Below are 27,760 nucleotides of genomic sequence, written 5' to 3' on the forward strand. Positions count from 1 at the left end.
GCAGGTGGTGGTCTGCCTGTTTTGAGTCAGGTCTGTGAAGCAGTGAGCCCACTCACAGTAAGGATGCATGTTTGTTTTTCAAGGTATTTTTCAGTGATAAAAACATCTGTAAATACACTTATATTTGTATTTTAGCATGACCATTCTCACTGATCATGGTATTATATAAAAATAATTATAATTATTATTAATATTAGCATTATTATCATTATCATCAAGCAGAAATTAATATGTGATCCTAGCAACTTGTTATGACATCAAACTTTTTATGCTTTTAGACTGAGGAGGACAAGAAAAATGTGAACAGACTTCAGGATCTCGTGGACAAACTTCAGCTCAAAGTCAAATCCTACAAGAGACAGGCTGAGGAGGCTGTAAGTAAAATACATAGTATTAGGAAATAGTAAAAATAATTGTGTTGACCTCAAAATGAATGCAACTTACATTAACAGGAGGAACAGGCCAACACTCACATGGCCAGGCTCAGGAAGGTCCAGCATGAATTTGAAGAGGCTCAGGAGCGCGCAGATATTTCTGAAGCTCAGGTCAACAAGCTCAGAGCCAAGAGCCGTGATACTGGAAAGGTAGAATCTAGCACTACCTTGTTTGTATCTGCTAAATACCTCTGTGCATCTGTTTAGATTTTGTCATCTAAACAAACACTTTGTATCCTACAGGTGGAGGCAGAGTGATCAGTCTCCTCAAACCCCAAGTTTTATAAAATATGAAACATTTGAGGTGCCACACAAGATATATCAATAAATGCATTTTGAAAAAAAAAAATTCTGTATTTATTTGATGATCTAACTTTAGTACAAGTAAGTTTGTGTGTTTGGTTTTGTATCACAAAATTGTATTTAGTTACATGCAATTAAAAAACTATCCTGCCATTAGTTTATAGTTCTGGGCAAGGCAATGCAAGTTCATTTGTAGAGCACATTTCAAACACAAGGCAATTCAAAGTGCTTCACACAGCAGGAAAAATGCATTAAAATCACAAAGAAATTACAGGAACAGAAATACAATAAAATTAAGTAAATAAAAAATAAAAAACACCTAGCCAAATACAAATGTATCGGACGACATTGGCAGGCATTCCAGACACTCCTTCCCATATTTATTTGACATTGCAGCATGACAGGCGTCTCCGGGATGGACACATCACTTTTAGATTGATTTGTTCCCATATCTGCGCGCTTTCTGCAAACTGCACACGTCTGTGCTGAGCGTATGTTTCTTTTTCGACGACTCTCTCGTCGACGCCTCCACTTGATGTGTGGCGCTTTGTTTCTTTACCGACGGACCAAGTCTCGTCTGCCCCTCCCTAGATTTAGCTTTAGCTAAACTAATTGTCTCAGACAAAACTCGACCAAAGCTTTAGTGTTAAAACCTGGCTATTGGTCGGTGGGTCGGTGCGCCAGGCTCTTCCTGGGCTTTACAGAAGGCTTAGTGCTGACCGACAACCTAACCAGCGTGTGTTCTGACCTTGTCCCCAGGCACCTGCGATGAGCTGTGCTTGGACACCAGCACAATGCGCTATTGTGTCCAGCAAAATTATTTACATGTTCAAATGCAATAGTATCTAAATAGTAGTTTTAGAATTGTAGAACATTTCTCTAAAGAAAGACCTTTTAATTTGAATAAATTTAAAAGGTGCTATTTTTAAGCTAAAATTTAAAGGTGTTGGGTACTACCTCAAAATAGTCCCAGATACGTCTTTTAGTATTTGAAATGTCAAAAATAAAAGATAAATAAATAATAAATACAAAAATAAAATAAAAAAGGGTACCGTGTAAATAATTTAAGACATAAAAGAGAAGAGTGCAAAGAAAAATCCTTTCAATCATATGCGCAGCTAAACAAAACAGTTTTTAGCTTAGATTTGAACATTGTCAGAGTAGTAATTCCCCATGTTTAGTCCTTACTCTGGGCACCAGCAGGAGGTCGGTCCCTGAGGTCCTCAGAGTCCGAGATGGTTCATATGGCACTAACATGTCCAAGATGTTCTTTGGTGCTAGGCCATGGAGAGACTTGTACACAAGCAGAACTGCTTTAAAGTTTATTCTCTGAGCCACAGGAGCCAGTGCAGAGACCTGAGAACTAATGTGATCATACTTCCTGGTTCTAGTCAGGACCCGAGCAGCAGTGTTTTGCAGCTCGTTTGGAGAGGCCAGTGAGCAGGCCGTTACAGTAGTCTAATCTACTGGAGACAAACGCATGGATAAGTCTCTCTAAATCTTGTTTGGACACTATATTTTTGATTTTGGCAATGTTTTTTAGATGGTAAAAAGCTGCTGATGTTATTGATTTGACGTGGCTGTTAAAGTTCAAGTCTGAGTCCATTGTTACCCCCAGATTTCTAACTTGATTTGTAGGTTTTAGAGCAAGACTCAAGAGGTGACCAATAACACTTTCTCTTTTTTTCTATGGGCCAAAAACAATGATTTCAGTCTTGTCTGAGTTCAGCTGGAGAAGTTGTTCTTCATCCACACACTGATCTGTTGGATGTAGTAACAGAGTGAATCCACTGGTCTGAGTGTCGTCTGCATAATTGTGATAGGACACATTTTTGCTGCGTATCAACTGACCTGACAACACTAGCGGTTGAACAGAAGGGGTCCCAGGATTGACCCTTGGGGGCACAGTTTTCAAAGACATTGGAAATGGTCCAGATTGAAGCGACATTTTAACTATGTGAGTGAGTGGTGCTAACAAACTGTTCAGCACAGACATTAGAAATCTGGTGGGTAACACATCAAGGCAGCATGTAGATGAACTGGTGATCTCCTGGACAGTTTTGTCAGTTACACATGTCTGGGTGGTTATATGGTTATTTTTTGCATTGTGGGATTTTTAGCATTTTAATGCCCTTAACTTTGTAACTAAAGAATAATGCAAATTCATTACATTTGGATGTGGAAATTAGTTCTTACAGCAGCTGAGCTGGAGGGTTTGACAATCTGTTTACTGTGGCAAACAGGACACGCGAGTTGTTACTGCAGCTTCCAATTATTTCAGAAGTTCTACATGTGGCAGTATAGCCTGCAGGCAGGCTCTATCACTGATCAGACTTGCTATTGGCTGCCGGTCCAATAATCTGAGTTCAGTAATTTGTGGACGATCTGAACTGTTTGTGAAATGAACGTCCAAAAATGAATTGTGCTTAACTTATTCAAACTGTAATGTATATCCAGAAACTAACTGATTAACAATGTATAAATAATATTTTGCCAACTTCAAGTCTCTGCATAACAACAAACCTACCTGCATTATATTTAGCTGGTCCTGGGCCATCTCCCAGGTGGCGTTTTTGACTTTTATTGATGGTTTAGTCTGGTTTAGCCACTATGGACAAGAAGGGCTAACCTAACGACCCTTGGAATACCACATACATAAAATGAGGTTGTACAACTTCTCTCTGTAGATCTCTTTTTGAACATTGAGCTTTGATTTGCGCCATTTCCGTTCGGCCCGGCGGCACTGCCTTTTCTGTGCCCTGACCGAATCATCATTTCTCCATGGCGCCTTCTGCCTATTAAAAAAAAAAAATAATTACCTTCATAGGGGCAATGGCGTCCAGAACAAAATACTAGATGTAACAGAGTTCAACAAGTAATTTACATTAAAACAAGAGACATTTTCAAAGTTCATCATTTCCATATGTGGCGCAGCAGCCTTAATGCCGGTACATGTCGGCCTCGGTGAAACTGAGATAAACCCCAAAAAAAGATTTTTTTTTTCAAATGTGTGATTTTCGTTTTTTTGCAGAATGTGCTAGTTAAAGTTATGAATAAGCCGTTGTGTGCTTCAGATAAAACTATTGGTTGTCTTAAACGTATACATTAAGCTGTTAAAAATGTGGAGTTTTCGGGTCTTTTTCCTGCTCTCCTGGGGGGCGTCACCTTTTTCTAGCCAACGTATTGTTTACATTTTCCACCAATCAACCGTGATCCGCATGGCAGCTGCGGCTCCGTGTTTTCCTCTCATTACTCCAGACCGTCTTCAGAGCACAGTCTTCAGAGCTTACATTTCCTGGACTACATTGCAACGGAACTGTTTACTCAGGTACACTTTTACTTTACTACTAAATTATTGTTTTAACGCTGTGTTTTAAGGCGGTCTCGTGATCACTTTAGAATCTTACTTGTCTGCTCCGGTGGAGCTAATGCTAAGCTAACATGTTGCTTCAGTGCACTCTGCTGTACGGGCTTAATGTGACTACTTGCTGTTATCACCATGTTATCGGGTTATTTTTCGGCGTGGGTTGGCCCGTGGGTTGTGTGGGTCGTGCTTTGTGTGTGTTTTATGGTGGACTAAACCGGCTGTTAGCCCCACAGCCTGGAGCTAAACGCAGCTATTCGGAGCTAAGTTGTAAGCTAAACTTTGCTATGTTATCGGGTTATTTTTCGGCGTGGGAAGGCGTGCTTTTACGAGCCGTGTTATTTCAAGTGAGCTAGCTAGCATCGCTAGCCGAGGGCAGATGTCCCAATATCGCCGCGTTTTGCATCTTAAATACACCGTTAACGTCACAATGTGAACTGTTATCTGTGAAGCGTGTTATTCCCATATTACTGTTAACCCTTATCCTTTTTTTCCCCTTTTCAGAATTGGCAAAGACACCCTGACTGACATGACCTGTCTCTACGTGAAGTCTGCTAAGGAGCGTGGTAAGTGTAAAACATTATTTTGGTGATTTTCATGTTTTAATGTTTAGAGTATACTTAACCATAAGCAACATCTGTTTTTCAGGTGAGCCTGCAGTTTGTAAATCAAGCTTCAGATCACTGTGGAAACAGCTTCTCCAACACATCAGAAGCTGCAGGCCACGCACAGATCTCTACAACAGAATCTAATGTGCTGTCTTTCAGACCCTCACCGCCCGCAAGCAAAGACATCAGGAGGCATTACAGCTTTGACTTTGCACAGCAGGTACTAATAATAGTGATAATGCAGAATAGCAATTATAGAGAGATATACGTCTTAATCAAATGTCATATGTATTAATCTAATCTCCTTTCTCTCTCTCTCTGTCTACTACAGATACACTTTCCGTCCAACCCTCTGCAGCCGGGGCCAAGCTTCACTACACAATGGACATCCACTTCCTCATTGCTGGCCACACCAAATTCTCCCCTGATTGCGGCTTTGGACTTATCAAGCGAGCATACATGAAGACCAGGGTTGACACTTTGGAAGATCGCTGAGGTTAGTTTATATTATTTGACTACTGTAATGTGTAAACATTAGCCTGGCAAAACTTCAGTGCTGCTTTCTGCTTAAGATATGTTTCTTCTGTTCTCATTTTTTTTACATTGGTGCCCTTCTCATCAGGTAGTGGAAAACAGCTCTCCTGAGTCTCACCTCAATATCCCACAGCTTGTTGGAACGGTGGATGGCAAAGTGTTTGTCAAGAACTTGGACTGGCAGAAGCATCTGAGTCCCTTCTTCAGACGGCTTCCAAAGATCAAGAGTTATCAGCACTTCAGGTATTTATATTGAAACTCTCACATTGTGTTAAAAAAAATAAATAGTTAATGAGTGTTTTATGTGAAATAGTTAGCCATTTCTTAAATGTCCTGTTATTTGTTTACAGCTTTGATGCCAAGAGCTGAGAGTCACAGCACAGAAGAGTGCACAGACGAAGAAGAGGATGAGGATGTGATCTCTGATGTAATTGGACTCTGGTGGTGTACATATCATATCTATTATCTCATATCTCATATATTCAAAGCCATGGACCCGTTGCAGTTTGTATACCTGGCCCTGGCATCTGTTTATAAGAGTTCTTCTATTGAGAGTGTTTTTTTAAACTTCCTATAAGTTATCTGTCCTTTCCCTCTGTATCTACTGCGTTGTAACATTTAAGGCTATCTTATCTTATCTTTTGTTGTTTGTGTTGAATCATTCAGTGCACCATTGTTGGTGCACTGAATCACCTGTGAATTATGTTTATTGACAAATGCAATGAACCCTATTCTGATTCTGATTCTTTGATTCTATTCAGGGCCTTTTGTAATCCAAGTATTTCCATTTTAATATAGTAACTTCTAATTCTGATTCAAGTCCAGTTACCATCAAAAACAACACTCCTCTTGAGTCTTCAGTGACAGCTGTAGGGGGAAGGTGGTGTCAGTGTGACAGGGGGGAGGGCTTATCTCAATGAGATGCAAATGAGCGCCCCTGTGACTCTGGGCTCACTCCGGTGAGAAACTTTGAGCCCCGTTTTCTCAGTGAATGGGTTTGAGAGTTGTATACATTCAAATGACCACAACTTACTCAAATATTATCAGATCTACATGAGCTTTGAATTCACACTTTCAGAATCTGTGAATAACTCAAAATGTCTCCGGGTAGACATGTAACTGGTTTAGCCACGGTCAGTCACATATTTCCATCATTATTTATGTGTCTCCTCTGAACAACTACCGGACCAGCCGGTGGTTTGGGAAAAAAAGACAAGTAAAAGAAGACACAGAAATTATCAGACAGAGCAGCATCGACCACAGTGAAATTTGAAATATTTACCCCCTTTTAATTATGCGATCTAGAGTGTGCCCTCTGCTGTGGGTGGGGCCACTCACATGCTGAGTAAGACTGAAGGTTTCAAGGACAGCATCAAGCTCTTTAGCGTTTCTGTCACAAATATTATCAACATGCACATTGAAAACACCTGTAATGACCAAACCATCAAAGTCAGTGCATACAACTGAAAGCATCTCAGTAATATCGTCAATAAAACTTTGGCAGTGTTGGGGAGGCTTGTATAAAACAATGAAGAGAATGGATTGAGACTGTTTTAGCTCCATTTTAAAAGATACATACTCAAATGATGACAACACCCTAAAAGACAACCTGGGGGTGATTTAATCTCTAAAAATTGCACACACACCTGTACCTTTCTTGTTTTTACATAATTCAGATTCAAACTTGAAGTTGGGTGGAGCAGATTCTATAAGAACTAGATTACCTGTGTTTTTGTCAAGCCATGTTTCTGTTAAAAACATAAAATCAAGATTATGAGAACAAATAAAAATATAGCCGCAAGCGGCAATGATCGGCCCTCGCCACGCCGCCGCCGCCACGCCGCAAGAGGAGGGGGGCGCTAACGCGCCCCAATTGTCCTTTTATCACGCCTACTGCTGAATCTGTGACGCTGTCACATCTTCTCCCCTTTGTTTTACCATCAAAAAGCAATTTTATTTTGGCAAAATGTGCGGCTTTGCCGCACAGACACCGTGACTCTTTGAATAAAAATGTGTATAACTTTTACCCCTGAAGATGAGTCTCACCAAATTTCAGGTTAATAGGGCTAACGCCCTGGGAGGAGTTTGTGAAAGTCTAAAGTGTAAACATGTTCTGGCAATTTCCCCATTGGAATAACATGGGAGGTTTCGGTCATTGTTGGCAAAGCCGTAACAATTATGACATTGGTCTCATTGACTTTTTTGACGGGGATGCCAAAATTGAGTTGTGTGTCAAATTTCATATAATTTCGCAAAACTAAACATTTAATCTCCATATAAAATCTGTAGGGGGCGCTGTGGCGCCAAATTAATTTATTTCACTTCAAGTAGGTTTAGGGCAAAGAGTTTAACAACTGATTCTATTTTGACGCAATTCGGACTTTATTTGCGCAAACGGCAGAAATTTTAAATATGGGAGATTTCTGAAATTCTAGCTACAGTTTGCGGCTTCGCCGCACAGAGACCGTGACAGGTATCAATGTAATTTGGATAACTTTTGATGTCCCACTCCTCAGTAGCATTTTCACCAAATTTCAGCTTTTTAGGGCCAACGCCCTGGGAGGAGTTTGTAAAAGTAAGACGTTTGGAAAAACTCCCAAGTCATAATTAGCCATTACCCACTTGTCCAGAGGACGTACGCCGATTTTGAAGTCGGTGGACAAAACGCCCTAGGAGGAGTTCGTCAAAGTTTGACGTGAACAAAATGGCTAACTCAGCGTGTTTTCATTTTCAAAGGAAGATGGCGGGCATAGGGTAATTCTGGGGGCGTGGCCACAATAATATTTTGTTTTTGTCCTCACGAGAGGAATGCGTGTCCCAAATTTCGTAGCTCTACGACAAAGTTGACCTCGGGGCGTCTCCCATAGGCGCAATGTATTTTGACTTTTGTCGGTAGCGCTGTCGCGCCATTTTTTAACGAAAAAAAAAATGGCCCAGAAAAATTCAAATTTTTCGCTGATTCTGAATTTTGGGCAAAGTTTGGTGAGTTTTTGAGCATGTTCAGGGGGTCAAATTAGAGCTCAAAAAGCAGAAGAACAAGAAAAATAATAATAATAAAAAATATAGCCGCAAGCGGCAATGATCGGCCCTCGCCACGCCGCCGCCACGCCGCAAGAGGAGGGGGCGCTAACGCGCCCCAATTGTCCTTTTATTACGCCTACTGCTGAATCTGTGACGCTGTCACATCTCCTCCCCTTTGTTTTACCATCAAAAAGCTATTTTATTTTGAATTCTTGGCAAAATGTGCGGCTTTGCCGCACAGACACCGTGACTCTTTGAAGAAAAATGTGGATAACTTTTGATGGTCCACCCCTGAAGATGAGTCTCACCAAATTTCAGGTTAATATGTCTAACGCCCTAAGAGGAGTTCGTGAAAGTCTAAAGTGTAAACATGTTCTGGCGATTTCCCCATTGGAATAACATGGGAGGTTTTGGTCATCGCTACGGCAACGCCATAACAATTATGACATGGGTCTCATTGACTTTTTTGATGGGGATGCCAAAATTGAGTTGTGTGTCAAATTTCATATAATTTCGCAAAACTAAACATTTAACCTCCATATAAAATCTGTAGGGGGCGCTGTGGCTCCAAATTAATTTATTTCACTTCAAGTAGGTTTAGGGCAAAGAGTTTAACAACTGATTCTAATTTGACGCAATTCAGACTTTATCTGCGCAAACGGCAGAAATGTTAAATTTGGGAGATTTCTGAAACTCTTGCTACAGTTTGCGGCTTCGCCGCACAGAGACCGTGACAGGTATCAATGTAATTTGGATAACTTTTGATGTCCCACTCCTCAGTAGCATTTTCACCAAATTTCAGCTTTTTAGGGCCAACGCCCTGGGAGGAGTTTGTAAAAGTACGACGTTTGGAAAAACTCCTAAGTCATGTTTAGCCATTTTTGAAGCAATATGGCCGACATTTGGTTGGGCGGACGGCGTTGCCGTAATAATATTTTTTACTTCTCTTGTCACCATCTACCTCTGCGCCAAATTTCATGATTCTACGATCACATTTTGTTTGGGTCAGTTCCCATCTCTCATTGCATTTTTGGTACATTTGGGGGCGCTGACGCGCCAATTTTTTTTATTTTAGAAAAGGGAAATAGCCAGAATGTAGAGAGGCACGATTTTTAGAGGTGTGCAAATTTTTGTGACTTTTCGTCAATGTTCACTGGGTGAAAAATAGGGGGGTTGGTCCCGAGAAGAAGAAAGAAAGAAAGAATAATATTCCGATGCGAAAACAATGTTTCCCATTTTCCAAATATCATAAACTATACATTTTCGGAAAGCGCTCGCGCTTTCCTACCTCATGGTGTGGGTCTCTGGTCACTGACGGGTACTTTCGTTAATTTTGAGTGGGCTCCGCCCACTTTGTGTTTTTGGCCCTCCTTACAGTAATAATGTTCAATTTTTGCATTACATGCTTATATGCACGGAACATGCAAGAGATGGGGAACGTATTCGTGAGCTACTTAGCGCAAATGAGTGCTTTATATGGGGTCGTCATCCCAATTTAAAGTGCTCGTTTAGTGCGAACTTTTGCACGGGCTTCGCCCGTTTACAACGGTAATGTTCCATTTTCCTACAACTAATTAGTATGCACGGGGCGTGCATGAGTGGAGGAGTGCGTTAGTGAGTATTTGGAAGTGGGCGAGCGCTTCGCGCTCGATTTCGTGCGCACTATGTGCGCACTTTCGCAGCCGTGCTTCGCACGGCCTTACGAGACTAATAGGCCTCTCGCCAGCTTGTGGTGCTCGGGCCTAATTACTGATTAGAAATTATTTGTTACATAAAAAGACCTGACATTTAGCACAGCAAGTTTCACTTTGGTTTCGGAAGAACTAAACATTGTCTTCCCAAGTGGTACATTAATTAAATGTCTCTGATTTACGGTTTCACGGATGGAATGTTTATATTAAGTTATAATTGGCAAAATAGGGAAAACCATGTCCAGTTTTTCTGACTGCCAGAGGGCGCTTGAGCGACTTCGAAAGATTTCTTGCGTTTGTCCATCTTGAGATATTGTTTGCAGTGGCAGTAGAGGGGGCAGTAGTCTGTAGACAGATGCGTGTTGAATAGTTTGAAGCAAACAGGGTTGTGAGGGGCGTGAAGGAAGGGTCTGTCACAGATGGGTTTGATTTCCATTTTGTCAAGCAGGTCGAATAACTTGAAGAAGTCTCTTTTCAAAACTTAATTCTGTTCCCATCGTATGTCCACTGCACCTATGTGCATAATCAGATATCAGCTGTTTAACTGTTCGATGTGTGGCCAAAACATTAGGAAGGAGTAACATTATCTCAGAAACAGTGGCGCTGGGAAAAAAATACATGTTGATCTTTCCATGCTTTATATGACGTATTGCAACATCTCCTATCAGGCAAGACATATCAGTGACCTTGAAGTTTGACACAGATTCTCTCTCTCTCTGCTCCCTTTTGGAAACTTCATGTCTTTTTTCATTTTTTTCAGTCTCTGAAAGTGGTAAAAATCAGTTTGTAAGCTGTATTTTAGGTGACTTTATGTTATCTTTGTATCGTTTAGGATGTGCACCGAGTTTGTTCCAATATACAGCCTGGTCTTTCTTGAAAGTAGCCGTTTTTCTTGAAAAAAATTTGGACTTCCTACCACTGAATGACACTGGAATTGTATCTTGGAGTCCTTTTTTCAGATTCTTTAGCAAATATCAAACAGGAAAACAGTAATAGCAAGCTGGAGCAAGCAAGAAAGCATCTGCACTCTTTGGAAGCAGACGCTTACAAATCTCTATAGTTCTTTTTTTTAGGTTAATCACTAAAATGCATCACATCATACTACTTAAAAGAAGACAATTGATAATAAAACAAACACCAACTACAATACTACAATATAATTAAAGCCGCGGTAGCGGTGATGATGGCTCTCGCCACCCACGCGACCGCCTTCCCGCGCGACCGTGTTTTGATCACGATTGCCCCGACACTGCATTCTCTTTATTCTTTAGACTTTATTCTTACTTATTCTTTAAACCCCTTCCTCCCTTGTCAGGGAATTAGACATACACCAATGCTATTCCTTAACACACAGTGAACACAATTCAACTTAGAATAGGAAACGACACAGAAATTTCAGACGTTTGTGTGGCATGCATGGGAGAAACTGCCGGGCCGGGTCACCCAGGCTGTTGTAAGCAGCCCGGTGACCCTCCTGGTCTCACAACGTTTTTTCTCATGCAGGTTGGTTTTATTAGATATTATGGAATAGGCGGGTCACATTTCTCATTGGTCAGCTTCACATCAAGGCACTTGGAGGAAATGTTCCATCAAAATAAAAGAAGAAGAGGAAGTGAAGGCATTAATTGTGCCTCTGCTGGCCAAAAATACACAATATTTGCTATGCACTTTTTTCATGGCGTCTCGAGGGGAATATAACCCATGAGTTTCAATCAAATCAGACAATATTGAGTTTTTGACACAATGGGTAGGGGGCGCTTTAGAGTAAATTTGTTACATGGGTATTAATTATTTCCAATCAGACCATAAAAATGCATTGGTGAGTGAAATATGAGCTCCGTAGATCAATTCCATTAGGCGTGACTTGTCCTTGAAAAGGAAACTAAGCCTTTTTTGAGGGCGTGTTAAGCGTTGAGGGTGTTTTTTTTATATATATTTATTAAATTTCAATGTCTTTAGAAGCAAAAAAGTGTTGTTTTAAGCTCGATCGGACAAAAAAACCTAAGACAAGTACGATTTTGGCGGTGCCACTTTGATTCAACATGGCTAACTTCCTGTTTATCATACAGCGATACTGCCAGGTGTGTTTTACTCGTCAAAGGTAGCTCTATCACTGTTCCACGTGTCATGTGCCTAGGCCAAACATTAAGAGTTTCATGTTTTTTCTTTTTTGAACAAGTCGGCACTGTTGCGACGGGCATTCTCGCAACCTCCATTTTATTCAGTTCGGGCCGAGCCGATTGCGTCTATGTCCCAATGTGTGACATTTCATCGATGTTTAGGGAGTCAAAAATGCCCGAGTTGTGGCAAAACTACCATGAATAATAATAATAATAAGAAACCTGGCAAGAACAAAGATTTGTCGCATTCCATTCAATGGAATGGCTCGAGCCAATTAATTGGGTAAATACCTATTTTGACCTCAAAAATTAAATATACTGAAGTATACTGAATACTGAAGAAATACTGGGTTACGCCAAGTATGAACCATCAATACTGGAGCACAACAACATGGTGAATAGGTATACGTATGCTAACATTCAGCTACATGACGTACAGACTAAAAACTGTCGGAAGTGTCTGGTATGTTAACGTAACATATTAACAGTTATTCAGATGACTATAGCATAAAGATCATGCTAACACCGCTTTACCAAAGCATCATTATTACCCCAAATCACTAAATCCATTGAATTCTTCTTCCCGGTGTCACTTCTTAATAGCAGTGTCCGCAGTCTGTTCAACACCAGACCATAGGCACCGCATGGCAAAAGTAAATGCATCGACACAGAGTTTACAGTTGTGCACTGAAGAGAAAGCTGCGATCATACCTCATACGTCCTTGTTGAAGACTTTGGTTTGGTCTTGTTCTAGCCTGATTTAGTCATGCTCCAGTCCAGGTTTAGTTCCAGGATTAGCCTCGGTTTAGTCCCAATTTTGATGCAGTGTTTGCGAAAGTGTGCCTCAACATTATTTTGAGTAGTTTTGACTGGTTCCGATTTTCTCTGAGCCACAGGAGCCAGTGCAGAGACCTGAGAACAGGACTAATGTGATCATACTTCCTGGTTCTAGTCAGGACTCGAGCAGCAGCGTTCTGGATGTACTGCAGCTGTTTTACAACTCGTTTGGAGAGGCCAGTGAGCAGGCCGTTACAGTAGTCTTATCTACTGGAGACAACGCATGGATAAGTCTCTCTAAATCTGGTTTTGACACTATATTTTTGATTTTGGCAATGTTTTTTAGATGGTAAAAAGCTGCTGATGTTATTGTTTTGACGTGGCTATTAAAGTTCAAGTCTGAGTCCATTATTACCCCCAGATTTCTAATTTGGTTTGTAGGTTTTAGAGCGAGACTCTGGAGGTGACCGCTAACACTTTCTCTTTGTTTCTGTGGGTCAAAAACGATTATTTCAGTCTTGTCTGAGTTCAGCTGGAGAAAGTTGTTTTGCATCCACAAACTGATCTGTTGGATGCAGTGACAGAGTGAATCTACTGGTCCATAGTCACCTGCCGATAGTGAAACATAGATCTGAGTGTTGTCTGCATAATTGTGATAGGACACATTTTCACTGCGTATCAACTGACCTAACGGCAGCATGTAGAGGTTGAACAGAAGGGGACCCAGGACTGACCCTAGGGGCACTCCACAGGTCAGGGTCATGTGGTCTGAGACACAGCTACCAATTTCAACAAAGTACTTCCTGTCTTCCAGATAGGACCTTAACCAGTTTAGGGCAGTGCCAGTGATGCCCACCCAGTCCTCTAGTCTCTGTAAGAGGATCCCATGATCAACAGTGTCAAAAGCAGCTCTCAGATCTAACAGAATTAAGACTGAGGCTTTGCCCGTGTCAGGCGGATGTCATTTGTCACCTTGACAAGAGCAGTCTCAATGCTGTGATGAGGTCTAAAACCTGACTGAAAAACATCAAATGAGTTTTTTATTAAGAGGAAATCTGTGAGCTGTTGGTAAACAACCTTTTCAAGGACTTTGCCCCAAAATGGCAGATTAGAGATGGGCCGGTTATGACTCAGTACTGCGGCATCAAGACTGCTCTTCTTTAGGAGAGGCTTTGTGACCGCAATTTTCAAAGACATTGGGAATGTTCCAGATTGAAGCGACATGTTGACTATGTGAGTGAGTGGTGCTAACAATCTGTTCAGCACAGACTTTAGAAATCTGGTGGGTAACACATCGAGGCAGCATGTAGATGAACTCAGACTGGTGACGATCTCCTGGACAGTTTTGTCAGTTACAGGTGCAAAGTGAGTAAGCGCTAAGTGTCTTGGTGGTTTTAGGATAATTTTTTGCATTGTGGGATTTATAGCATTTTTAATGGCCTGAACTTTGTCATTAAAGAATAATGCAAACTCATTACACTTGGATGTGGAAATGAGTTCTAACGGCAGCTGAGCTGGAGGGTTTGTTAATCTGTTTACTGTGGAAAACAGGACACGCGAGTTATTACTGCAGCTTCCAATTATTTCAGAAAAATATCTTTCCCTAGTTCTACATAAGATTAGGTTGTACATGTTCAGCTTCTCTTTGTAAATCTCTTTTTGAACCTGGAGCTTTGACTTGCGCCATTTCTGTTCGGCCCTGCGGCACTCCCTTTTCTGTGCCCTGACCGAATCATCATTTCTCCACGGCGCCTTCTGCTTATTTTTAACCATTTTAGCCTTTTTAGGGGCGATGGTGTCCAGAACATTCAAAACACTAGAGGTAACAGAGTTCAACAAATCATTTACATTAGAACATGAGACATTTTCAAAGTTTATCATTTCCATAAACAGTGCACCTGTTCCATCATTTATGTGTCTCCTCTGAACAACTGCAGGACCAACCGGTGGTTTGGGAGAAACAGACAGGTCAAAGAAGACACAGAAATGATCAGACAGAGCAACATCGATCACATTAACATTTGAAATATTTACCCCCTTTGTATTTATGAGATCTAGAGTGTGTCCTTTGCTGTGGGTGGGGCCTCTCACATGCTGAGTAAGACTGAAGGTTTCAACATGCTGCCGTTAGGTCAGTTGATACGCAGTGAAAATGTGTCCTATCACAATTATGCAGACGACACTCAGATCTATGTTTCACTATCGGCAGGTGACTATGGACCAGTAGATTCACTCTGTCACTGCATCCAACAGATCAGTTTGTGGATGCAAAACAACTTTCTCCAGCTGAACTCAGACAAGACTGAAATAATCGTTTTTGGCCCACAGAAACAAAGAGAAAGTGTTAGCGGTCACCTCCAGAGTCTCGCTCTAAAACCTACAAACCAAGTTAGAAATCTGGGGGTAATAATGGACTCAGACTTGAACTTTAATAGCCACGTCAAATCAATAACATCAGCAGCTTTTTACCATCTAAAAAACATTGCCAAAATCAAAAATATAGTGTCAAAACCAGATTTAGAGAGACTTATCCATGCGTTTGTCTCCAGTAGATTAGACTACTGTAACGGCCTGCTCACTGGCCTCTCCAAACGAGTTGTAAAACAGCTGCAGTACATCCAGAACGCTGCTGCTCGGGTCCTGACTAGAACCAGGAAGTATGATCACATTAGTCCTGTTCTCAGGTCTCTGCACTGGCTCCCTGTGGCTCAGAGAATAGACTTTAAAGCAGCTCTGCTTGTGTACAAGTCTCTCCATGGCCTAGCACCAAAGTACATCTTGGATATGTTGGTGCCATATGAACCATCTCGGACTCTGAGGACCTCAGGGACCGGCCTCCTGCTGGTGCCCAGAGTCAGGACAAAACATGGGGAATCTGCGTTTCAGTTTTATGCAGCTAAAACCTGGAACAGTCTTCCTGAAGATGTGAGACAGGCTTCTACTCTGACAATGTTCAAATCTAAGCTAAAAACAGTTTTGTTTAGCAGCGCATATGACTGAAACAATTTTTTCTTTGCACTCTTCTCTTTTGTTTGTGATTTTATTAGTTTAGAAAATCAGTTGGATTGATAATTTTTAATTTAGTTAATTTTATTGTATTTCTGTTTCTGTAATTTCTTTGTGATTTGAATGCATTTTTCCTGCTGTGTGAAGCACTTTGAATTGCTTTGTGTATGAAATGTGCTCTACAAATAAACTTGCCTTGCCTTGCCTTGCCTCAAGGACAGCATCAAGCTCTTTAGCATTTCTGTCACAAGTATTATCAACATGCACATTGGAATCACCTGTAATGACCAAACCATCAAAGTCTGTGCATGACGACTGAAAGCATCTCAGTAAAATCATCAATAAAACTTTGGCAGTGCTGGGGAGGCTTGTATAAAACAATGAAGACAATGGATGGGGACCGTTTTAGCTCAATTTTAAAGGATACATACTCAAATGATGAAAACACCCCAAAAGTCAACCTGCGGGGAATTATTTAATCTCTAAAGACAGCACAGACTCCACCCCCTTTTTTGTTTTCTCGTGTTTCAGATTCAAACTTAAAGTTGGGTGGAGCAGATTCTATCAGAACTACATTTCCTGTGTTTTTGTCAAGCTATGTTTCAAACATAAAATCAAGATTATAAGAAGAAATAAAATTATTAATTAAGAGAGATTTGTTACATAAGGATCTGACATTTAGCACAGCAAGTTTCAGACTAGTTTCAGTGGGACTGGGCTTTATCTTTTCACAGGGAATATGAATCACATTTCTCAGATTGGGCCTGACTCGCATTTTGTTTTTCCATCTGTGTGATGATGTGACTACAGAAATAGCACTAGGGGGGGCTCTTTTTACATAGGGCCCCGGGTTGGTTTGATTTTTAATGTGACAATAAGTCCCGGCAACGCTGAGACCCAGTGCATCCTAGCTATGGGAGATACCATAGCTGCACTTGTTACCGATACTCTGCACAATTAATCACAACCTCGGTATCACTTCTAAACAACTCTGCAAACTCTGGACGTAGAGAAAGTGCTGATTCTTCTTCAGCGTCGCTTAGAACACAACCTCGATATCACTTCTAAACAACTCCCTAAACTCCAGAAGAAGAGGAAGTGCTGGTTCTTCTTCTGCGTCGCTTAGAGCGTCGATGTGTTGCTTTAGAGCCCTCTTGTGGTGGTAAAGTGAAATGGGGTTGCCAGTGTGAAAATAACAAAAATTGCACAAATAAGTTACTCCGGCGTATAAGTCGCACCCCGGCCAAAACTAAAAAAGTAATTTATATTAAAAAAGTGCAATTTATAATCCAGAAAATACGGTAATTAGGAACTAAGTAACTTCTTAACTATCATAAATTTCACCAAAGTCCCCCTGAATAAGCGGAGACCATAAGTAGTTTAGAGAAAAAATGGCTGATTATTAAATTTCAATGTCTCTCGATGTGGAAAGTGTTGTTTTGAGCTAAATTGGACGAAAACCTAGAACAAGTACATTTTTGAAAAATGAAAGTAAAATGTGGCAGCGCCAGTAGGATCCAATATGGCCAATTCCTGTCCGTCATACAGTGTGTTTTATTTATCCCAGGGAGCTCTATCATGGCTCCAAATGTCATGTGCCTAGGCCAAAGGTGACGCATTTTTGCTCTAGGCGGTGCTGTCGAGTCAGGTCACGTCAAACAATCTTACAGTCTTCAATTTATTAAATTTTTCACCGAGCCAACCCTAAGCAGGACTTTTTGTCGACGTTCAGAGGGTCCAAATTGCACTTACAAAACAACAACAACAACAAAAGAAGGAGAAACAAATAACAATGGCTCTTGTTATTTTATGGCTTGAGCCAATAATAATAATTAAAGCAACTGGCACCCCCCTCCTTGGGACAATTCTCGTCCTCTGGCTCGGGCCTAATAATTTATTATAACACTTCTACTACTAATAAACATCATCATCCCCTTATCTTTTATTTAATGTTGTCTCTCTGTATCTGAGCAGCACTTTGGAAACTTTGTTTGTGAATAAATAAAGTAAATTGATATGAGTCTTTGCCTGGCCACACCTTGTTTTGATTTACATAAAACATTTCTGTCATACTTAATCCAATTCACCATCTGGGTGAAGTTCATTTTATGCTGTGTGGTACTCCATTTATTTTTGTCTAGATCTCACATGAGTTTCCATCTCCAATCACAGCTATCTAAGGACATATGTAACAAGCAATGTAATTTATATGGATGGTATCACATTTAATAGCAACATGTAACTGAAACCTGAAAATTATATATATATATATATATATATATATATATATATATGACTTAGATATATATATATATATATAAATATTTTTTCCTGAAAACAGCTATTTAAGTTAAATGTATTGTTAGTGAGTTAGTTATCAATGTAAGAGTACGTTTTGAAAGCACATCTTGAAATAAATTGGCTTATACAATCACTTACGTCAGGATGATGAGAGTTCATGACCAAACAGAGAAACGTGGAAGTGCTGACCGAGCACTCCCACCCTCTATAAGAGGCAGCTCTGGACTTGCGCATGAACTGGTACGTGGCCTCCTGGAACAGGTGAGTACACCGACTACAACCTAATCAGTGTTCAGTTTTTGTTACTGAAGAAAAAGTACAGATGCATGTGCAAAAAATGTACTCAATTAAAAGTAGAACATCAAAAATTCTACTTGCCCTCAGAGGCAACTGTTGTTGTGATTTTGGGCCTTACAAAAATAAATTGATTTGATTTGATTTGATACTTAAAGTCACGGTTTAATACGCATTTTAAATACCCGGTACTGCAAAATGTGCAAGTCTGTCAACTGCAATTCAAATACAGTTCTTATTTTTTATTATACATTTTTGTTTGTTAAAAGCTGGGACTTGAACTCAGAACCTTCTGGAAGAATGTCAGCATGCTTAAACCATGAAACCTTTCAGTCCAGTTAAAAAATGTAGTGCAGTAAAAAGTATAGATACCTGCTCACAAATGTATTGGAATAAAATTAGAAAGTATTGTCTATAAAAATTATTAAAGAGTTACAGAAAGTTAAAACATAAAAATAAACAGATTATTTTGCTGAGCTACTATAAGCTACTATGACTTGTGCAGGCAGTAATCAAATTTATATTTTTAGAATCTTCCCATCCTTGTCAACGGTTCAAGATTTAAAGAGAAGCAAGGTAAATATGTCAGAAAATTATTGTTCAAAAAAATATAAATACAATTTAATTATTTATTTTATTTGTATTAACTCTCTTCTAGCCACCCATACAGAGCAGCCATGAGTACAGACGCGGAGATGGAGCAGTATGGCCCGGCGGCTATTTACCTCCGGAAGCCAGAGAGGGAGAGGATTGAAGCCCAAACTACTCCTTTTGACGCCAAGTCAGATTATTTTGTGGCTGATCAAGCTGAGATGTATTTGAAATGTAAAATCACCAAGAGAGAGGGTGGCAAAGCCACATGTGATATCATTGGTCCTGGTGCAAAGGCAAGTTGCTCAGTGCTGACATATTTTGACATCAATCATTTTTTAAAAGATTTTGTTGCCCGTAGGTTTTATTAGACATTTTCACAGGGTGAAACGGGGAATGAGAAAGATAGGAAAACATGTAGTAAATTGTTAGAAACAGGATTCCAACTCATTACACAGCAGCCGGATGCACTTGGAGCCAGGAATACATGTGCTGTGACAGAAGATAGTTTATCTAACTCAACACAAAGAATATAGAGAAGTCTGTGGGATTGTGTTAAGCACTTTTATTTGAAATAAATACTTTTTCTGTTCCACACCTCTTTTCTGATAGATTTGTCGATTTTGAGTGAAAAATTCTACCTCTGGAAATACAACTCACACCAAGTTTTACCACACTGAATATTGTGTTATAATATGGACTAAATATCTGGTTGTTGTTTTTTTAGAGTGTAACAGTCAAAGAAGAGGACACTTTCCCAAGGAATCCTCCCAAGTATGATAAAATTGAGGACATGGTCATGATGACTCATCTCAACGAACCGTGTGTTTTGTATAACCTCAAAGAGCGTTTTGCATCATGGATGATCTACGTGAGTTTTCATTACTTACTACTACACTGCTAACTTTGAAAAAAACATCCACTTATGAACATCACAAATATGTTCCAGACCTACTCTGGGTTGTTCTGCGTCGTGGTGAACCCCTACAAGTGGCTTCCTGTATACGATGCTACCTGTGTAGCAGCCTACAGAGGCAAGAAGAGGATTGAGGCCCCACCCCACATCTTCTCAATCTCTGACAATGGCTATCAGTTCATGCTTACTGGTGAGAATAAAATAAGATAAAATAACTCCCACCCTCTATAAGAGGCAGCTCTGTACTTGTGCATGAACTGGTACGTGGGCTCATGGAACAGGTGAGTACACAGACTACTATTTTGTTACTGAAGTAAAAGTACAGATTCATGTGCAAAAAATGTAATCAAGTAAAAGTAGAACATAAAAAAATCTACTTAAGTAAAAGATTTGAAGTACCGGTTTTACAGGGATTATAAGTACTGCTAAATATTTAATTTGATTTTAAATTTGATTTTGAAGAAATGTGCAGGTCTGTGGTCAACTGCAATTCAAATACAGTTATTTTTGTTGCATATTCTTGTTTATTAAAAGCTGGGACTAATAATACTGTTTTTTATGTTTATAATTTTAGATCGTGAGAACCAGTCTATTCTGATTACGTAAGTGTTGCAGTAGCTTTTAACCTGTTGTATACCTTCATGTTATAACACCACCTGAGACTTTAAAATCTCTTCCAAAACCAGCGGAGAATCCGGTGCTGGAAAGACTGTCAACACCAAACGTGTCATCCAATACTTTGCAACAATTGCAGCTATTGGAGCTAAAAAGGACGCTCCGGCAGCAACTAGCAAAATCCAGGTAACTAACGTTAACTATCGAAATGCATTAATATTTACAAAAGACGTGTTAACAGTTGTAAATGTTGACTCTAGGGTTCCCTTGAAGATCAAATTGTTGCTGCCAACCCTCTGCTGGAGGCTTATGGCAATGCCAAGACTGTGAGGAATGACAACTCTTCTCGTTTTGTGAGTATGAAGATATAATGATGATAATCATAAAATACCAAAACAAAAAATTTAACAAATATAATTTTGTCTTAGGGTAAATTCATCAGAATCCATTTTGGTACCACTGGAAAACTTGCTTCAGCAGATATTGAAACATGTAAGTTTAAGATTAATCTTACTACGAATACTGAACCTCTGAATCTTAAATCAATGCAAACTTATTATTATAGGTAAGTTATTATTGTTTCAAGCAAGCTAAATTCTGGGGCAGTCTGAGTGTAAGAAAAATATACATTATTTATTGACTGATTTCTATTCAGGCTAAAGATTTGTATTTACTCTAGTAATCATCTAATGTTTGTCTTTGTCCTTTATAATGTCACCAACTATTGGCAATATGGAATTCCTTATTTGCATTTTACTGAACATTTTACTGAACAGACTAAACTTTAAGAGAAGAAAATGTTAATAATTAAAAACATTTCACCAATGCCCCAAAGTTGTAATAACACTAGCGGAATTGAATCTTTATTTCTATTGCCCTGATGGAAACATGTCCATGTGATTTTAATGCAAATTAGGAGAATCTTACATTAACTATATATAAATAGATCTGCTGGAGAAGTCCCGTGTGACCTTCCAGCTGTCTGCTGAGAGGAGCTACCACATCTTCTACCAGCTCATGACCGGCCACCAGCCTCAGCTGCTGGGTATGTTATGTTGAGCCGAGATTTTTTTTTCAGTTTTGGGTCACTTTGCTCTCATAACATATAATCTTTATAAAGAAAGTGTTCCAAATGGCCAAAGTTGTTTTAATATTTCACTGTATTAACTTCCATCAATAGGTTTGTATGGGAATTTGTCATTTCAAAGTCTGTTTGCCTAAAATGCGTCAGACCCAAACATTTCTATTCAAAGAATCATTAACAGGCACCGATTACTTTGTGTATGTGCCACTATTTTAAAATTTCTTGATATTTCTAGCTTGATTTTTCAAGAATAAGGCTAATTTTTAAATTTTTGGATACAATTTCAGCAATAAGTAAATTGCTATTAATAAGATATCCAAACTAAATTAAGATTAAGACTTATTTTGTATGTCTGCAATGTACAAAAAACCTGCCATGTTCTTCCTTTAAATATGATAGGAAAATGTTGAATCATTTACTATTAACAAAATTCAACTAATTCAGTTTTCCCAAATTTCAGAGGCTCTCCTGATCACCACTAACCCTTATGATTACCCAATGATCAGCCAGGGTGAAATCACTGTCAAGAGCATTGATGATGTGGAGGAGTTCATTGCAACCGATGTAAGTTAAATAACATCGCATAAATATATGTGTGAGTGTGAGAGTCAATATCCAGGATGAAACATCCAAGATCCACAAGTACATCAAGATGATGTGCTCAGTGAATGTCTCAAGTCATGGGGAACAGAGAACATAGAACATAGGCTCCTGAGACAATCCAGCACATAACTGCAGGGTGTAAGATGCTGGCAGGGAAAGCATACAAGGAGCGTCATAACCAAATGGCTGGCAAAGTGTACAAGAACATCTCTGCGGAGTATGGACTAGAGACCTCAAGGGGTAAAAACCTCCAAAGGTGGTAGAAAATGACTTCCAGATACAGACTGACAAAATGGTAATTGCAAAACAACCAGACATTGTACTGGTGGATAAACAGAAGAGGAAAGCAGTTGTGGTTGACATGGCAATACATGGCAATGGCAAGTGATGGCAACATCAGGAAAAAGGAACACGATAAACTGGAAAAATACAAAGTGCTTAGAGAGGAGCTAAAGAACGAGTGGGAGACTAAGGTAAAAGTGGTGCTCGTGGTCATGGGAGCACTCGGGGCAGTGACCCCCAAACTGGAGGAGTGACTTCAACAGATCCTTGGAAAAACATCAGACCTGAATATCAGTCCTGAAAAGTGCAGTGCTAGGAACAGATACTGTGCAGAACCCTCAAGCTCCCAGGCCGGGACCCGAGCTTAGAAGGGAATTACATATATATATATATATATATATATATATATATATATATATATATATATATATATATATATATATATACACACACATTAATGTTGGTGTATCCTCTTACAGACGGCTATTGACATCCTGGGCTTCAATGCTGATGAGAAGTTTAGCATCTACAAGCTGACTGGTGCTGTGATGCATCATGGTGGCATGAAATTCAAGCAGAAGCAGCGCGAGGAGCAGGCCGAGCCTGACGGCACTGAGGGTAAATTACTCAAATTGGATTCATTTCTGTTTTTGGGAAGCCTAATAAAATGGTGTTCTTTTAGAGGCTGATAAAATTTCCTACCTCTTGGGTCTGAACTCGGCTGACATGCTGAAAGCGCTTTGCTACCCAAGAGTTAAAGTCGGAAATGAGATGGTGACCAAAGGTCAAACCGTCCCACAGGTAATTGGCTCGAGCCATTCCATGAAATGAAACGAGTCTTTGTTCTTGCCATTATTATTATTATTATTATTATTATTATTATTATTATAGTTCTTGCATGGTCATTTTGCCACAACTCTGAACATTGATGAAAGTCACACACGGGGACATAAATGCGATCGGCTCGGCTTGAACTCGAATAAAATGGAGCTTGCGAGAATGCCCGTCGCAACAGTGCTGACTAGTTCAAAAAAGAAAAACATGAAACTCTTAATCTTTGGCCCAGGCACATGACACGTGGAACAGTGATAGAGCTACCTTTGCCGAGTAAAACACACCTGGCAGCATCGCTCTATGATAAACAGGAAGTCAGCCATGTTGAATCAAAGTGGCGCTGCCATGTTTGACTTTTTTTTTTCAAAATCGTACTTGTCCTAGGTTTTTTGTCCGATCGAGCTCAAAACAAAACTTTTTGCATCTAAAGACATTGAAATTTAATACATTTTCAAAAGAATGTTGATATTCTTTATGGTCTCCGCGTAACACGCCCTCAAAGAATTGGAAATAATTAATACCCATGTAACAAATTTACTCTATAGCGCCCCCTACCCATTGTGTGAAAAACTCAACATCTGATTTGAATGAAACTCAAACGCCATCGAGACGCCATGAAAAAAGTGTATTGCAGATATTGTATACTTTTAACAATTGGCCAGCAGGGGCGCAATGAATGCCTTCACTTCTTCTTCCTCTTTTATTTTGATGGGACATTTCCTCTCGTGCCGCGGGCTTAGCATTAGCGGCGGGTCTCTGTTGCTATCTCTGTTGGTAGGTGACGGAGGTACAGGGAGGAGGGGGTGCAGCCAGGTCACCGAGGCTCTCTCTCTCTCTTTTTCCCTGCTCAGGTCAGTGCAGAAGGTGCCTGGATCGCCTGTGGCACTTACAAAATAAAGGCCTCTATGTTTTACAGATACAGAAGGAGTTTTATTTTGTCATAGCCTGACAGTGACAGATGATAGCCTCAAGAACTTGTTAAAAGCCCTATGTTTATTTCTGATGTTAAACAAAAATATTATTGTGACCACGCCCCCAGACTAACCCTATGGCCGCCATCGTCCTTTGATAATGAAAAGACGCTGAATCAGCAATTTGGTTCACGTCAAACTTTTAACAAACTCCTCCTAGGGCGTTACGCTCACTGACCTCAAATTGGTGTTCGTCCTCTGGACAAGTGAGTCGGTCGCACGGAAAGGCGGTCGCGCGGGGAGCGAGAGCCATCATCGCCGCTCCGCGGCTTTAATTTATATTGGCATTTGTATTTATTTCGATCTCCATAAGCTCCAACTTAATTTTGGTCCCCTTCATTTATTTGTACTTACAGAGATTGTATTTTGATTGTAGATCAAACTATCTGCATTTTAACATTCTTTCTTCACCCACCTTTATCTTAAACTGGGACACTATCATATGGAATGACATCATATGCGCACAGCCTTCTTTGGTATTAATATGGTTTTCTCTTAATCTAAAGGTCAACAATTCTGTCAGTGCTCTGTGCAAGTCTATCTATGAGAAAATGTTCTTGTGGATGGTCATTCGTATCAATGAGATGTTGGACACCAAGCAGGCACGATCCTATTACATTGGAGTGTTGGATATTGCTGGATTTGAGATCTTTGACGTAGGTTAAAAAAATAATATGCAACAAAATAATTGTGACTAACATCTGACTTGAAGATGTGATCTTCCATTTGTAGTTCAACAGTTTGGAGCAGCTCTGCATCAACTTCACCAATGAGAAACTGCAACAGTTTTTCAACCATACCATGTTTGTCCTGGAGCAAGATGAGTACAAGAAAGAGGGCATTGTATGGGAGTTTATTGACTTTGGTATGGACTTGGCTGCCTGCATTGAGCTTATTGAGAAGGTAAACTTAGTGAATAAATAAATAACAACTGTAAATGTTTTAGCTAACATACATAAATCTTTCACAGCCAATGGGCATCTTCTCCATCCTTGAAGAGGAGTGCATGTTCCCCAAGGCCTCTGATACATCCTTTAAGAACAAGCTGTATGACCAACATCTGGGCAAGAACAAAGCCTTTGAGAAACCAAAGCCAGGCAAAGGAAAGGCAGAAGCTCACTTCTCTCTGGTCCACTACGCTGGTACTGTAGACTACAATGTCACTGGCTGGCTGGACAAGAACAAGGACCCACTGAACGACTCAGTTGTTCAGCTCTACCAGAAGTCTGGAAACAAACTGCTGTCCCTCCTCTATGCAGTCAGTGCGAGTGAAGGTAAAATGTGTTTCAAATTTAGACAAAAAAAAAAAAAACGTTTAATTAGAAAAATGTATTAATGATTATTCATTTTAAAGCGGAGGCCGCTGCTGGTGCTGGCAAGAAGGGCAAAAAACAAAAGGGTGGTTCCTTCCAGACTGTATCTGCCCTTTTCAGAGTAAGTTTTGCTTTTTGTATGTAATTGTATATATGGTGCAATTATTTCATGTCTTATTATCTACAGGAAAATTTGGGCAAGCTGATGACCAACTTGAGAAGCACTCATCCTCACTTTGTGCGTTGCTTGATTCCAAATGAATCTAAGACCCCAGGTAAGCATATGCAGCTTTTTCTCATATGAATGCAATATATTTTCAAAATATAACACATTCATCCTCAGGTCTCATGGAGAACTTCCTGGTCATCCACCAGCTGAGGTGTAATGGTGTGCTGGAGGGCATCAGAATCTGCAGAAAGGGATTCCCCAGCAGAATCCTCTACGGTGACTTCAAGCAGAGGTTACCTTCATGTTTTATATAACAAAGGGTTAAAAGTAAAAAAGCAAAAGAAATAAACCAAAGAATAATTCCCACAGATACAAAGTATTGAATGCCAGTGTCATCCCTGAGGGACAGTTCATGGACAACAAAAAAGCTTCAGAGAAGCTGCTTGGCTCCATTGATGTGGACCACACCCAGTACATGTTTGGACACACTAAGGTACTGGTTCATTTAAAATCAGTTTGATTATATCAATTTAGGTAACTCAAGGTGTTATTGTAAAACATTGAAAATGGCTCTGTGTTTCATCTTAAAACAGGTGTTCTTCAAAGCTGGTCTGCTGGGGCAGCTTGAGGAGATGAGAGATGAAAAACTGGCTAATCTGGTGACCATGACCCAGGCTCTTGCTAGAGGATATCTTATGAGGAAAGAGTTTGTCAAGATGATGGAGAGGAGGTGCAGATATTTATGAAGAAAAACTTAAACATTGACATTTTGATGAAAATATTAATAAATTAATACTTCCATATGTAGAGAAGCAATCTACAGTGTCCAGTACAACGTCCGCTCCTTCATGAATGTGAAAAACTGGCCATGGATGAATCTGTATTTCAAGATCAAGCCTCTTTTGAAGAGCGCTGAGACTGAGAAAGAGCTTCAGTCAATGAAAGAAAACTATGAGAAGATGAAGACTGATCTGGCAACTGCTCTAGCCAAGAAAAAAGAGCTGGAGGAGAAAATGGTTTCTCTGTTGCAGGAGAAGAATGACCTTCAGCTACAAATGGCAGCTGTACGTAACAATTGAAAATTAATATATTTAGAAAAAGTTAAATTTGACTTAAATATTTGTTTTTTGTATGTAAAATAGGAAGCGGACGGCCTCTCTGATGCAGAGGAGAGGTGTGAAGGACTCATCAAAAGCAAAATCCAACTTGAGGCAAAGCTCAAAGAGACAACTGAGAGACTGGAGGACGAGGAGGAAATCAATGCTGAGCTGACTGCAAAGAAGAGGAAGCTGGAGGATGAATGTTCTGAGCTGAAGAAAGACATTGATGACTTAGAGCTCACCTTGGCTAAAGTGGAGAAAGAGAAACATGCCACTGAAAACAAGGTTGAAAATTAAGCAATTCTATAATGCTGAGATTCAAATGTGACAATACAAAATAACACTTCATTACAAACAGGTGAAAAACTTGACAGAGGAGATGGCGTCTCAAGATGAGTCCATTGCCAAGCTGACCAAAGAAAAGAAAGCCCTCCAAGAGGCCCACCAGCAAACTCTGGATGACCTTCAGGCAGAGGAAGACAAAGTCAACACTCTGACCAAGGCCAAGACCAAACTGGAACAGCAAGTTGATGATGTGAGAAATTATTGTTGCGTTGTTCATCAAGAAGTAGAATTTTATTACTTACATATTGTTATTTGTTAGCTTGAAGGGTCTCTGGAACAAGAGAAGAAGCTTCGCATGGACCTGGAGAGAGCAAAGAGGAAGCTGGAAGGAGACCTGAAACTGGCCCAGGAATCCGTCATGGACCTCGAGAACGACAAGCAACAATCTGATGAGAAGATCAAAAAGTACAATATTTTGTTAACTGTTGAATAATTTGTTAATCAATCAATGAATTGATTAATTAACTCACTGATTAATTTCTTA

At 39.9% G+C, this 27,760-nt stretch overlaps 1 protein-coding gene across 1 annotated transcript in view; it reads left to right on the forward strand.

The window, feature by feature from the left end:
* The window catches only part of LOC140358333 (myosin heavy chain, fast skeletal muscle-like), a 113,154-nt gene that overhangs the window by 52,272 nt on the left and 33,122 nt on the right, over positions 1 to 27,760 (forward strand). The window contains exons 37-51 of the mRNA XM_072443103.1: positions 279 to 374; positions 23,132 to 23,162; positions 23,227 to 23,345; positions 24,856 to 25,005; positions 25,082 to 25,252; positions 25,320 to 25,623; positions 25,704 to 25,783; positions 25,850 to 25,937; positions 26,006 to 26,123; positions 26,201 to 26,324; positions 26,425 to 26,561; positions 26,640 to 26,895; positions 26,974 to 27,216; positions 27,290 to 27,466; positions 27,536 to 27,681. Of these exons, the coding sequence (XP_072299204.1) occupies positions 279 to 374; positions 23,132 to 23,162; positions 23,227 to 23,345; positions 24,856 to 25,005; positions 25,082 to 25,252; positions 25,320 to 25,623; positions 25,704 to 25,783; positions 25,850 to 25,937; positions 26,006 to 26,123; positions 26,201 to 26,324; positions 26,425 to 26,561; positions 26,640 to 26,895; positions 26,974 to 27,216; positions 27,290 to 27,466; positions 27,536 to 27,681 (2,240 nt within the window). The remainder of the gene's footprint in view (positions 1 to 278; positions 375 to 23,131; positions 23,163 to 23,226; positions 23,346 to 24,855; positions 25,006 to 25,081; positions 25,253 to 25,319; positions 25,624 to 25,703; positions 25,784 to 25,849; positions 25,938 to 26,005; positions 26,124 to 26,200; positions 26,325 to 26,424; positions 26,562 to 26,639; positions 26,896 to 26,973; positions 27,217 to 27,289; positions 27,467 to 27,535; positions 27,682 to 27,760) is intronic.

The sequence above is a fragment of the Eucyclogobius newberryi genome, unplaced genomic scaffold, assembly GCF_026437365.1.
Source record: "Eucyclogobius newberryi isolate DKJ021-1_F unplaced genomic scaffold, fEucNew1.0.hap1 SCAF_13, whole genome shotgun sequence".
In the NCBI taxonomy this organism is placed as follows: Eukaryota; Metazoa; Chordata; class Actinopteri; order Gobiiformes; family Gobiidae; genus Eucyclogobius; species Eucyclogobius newberryi.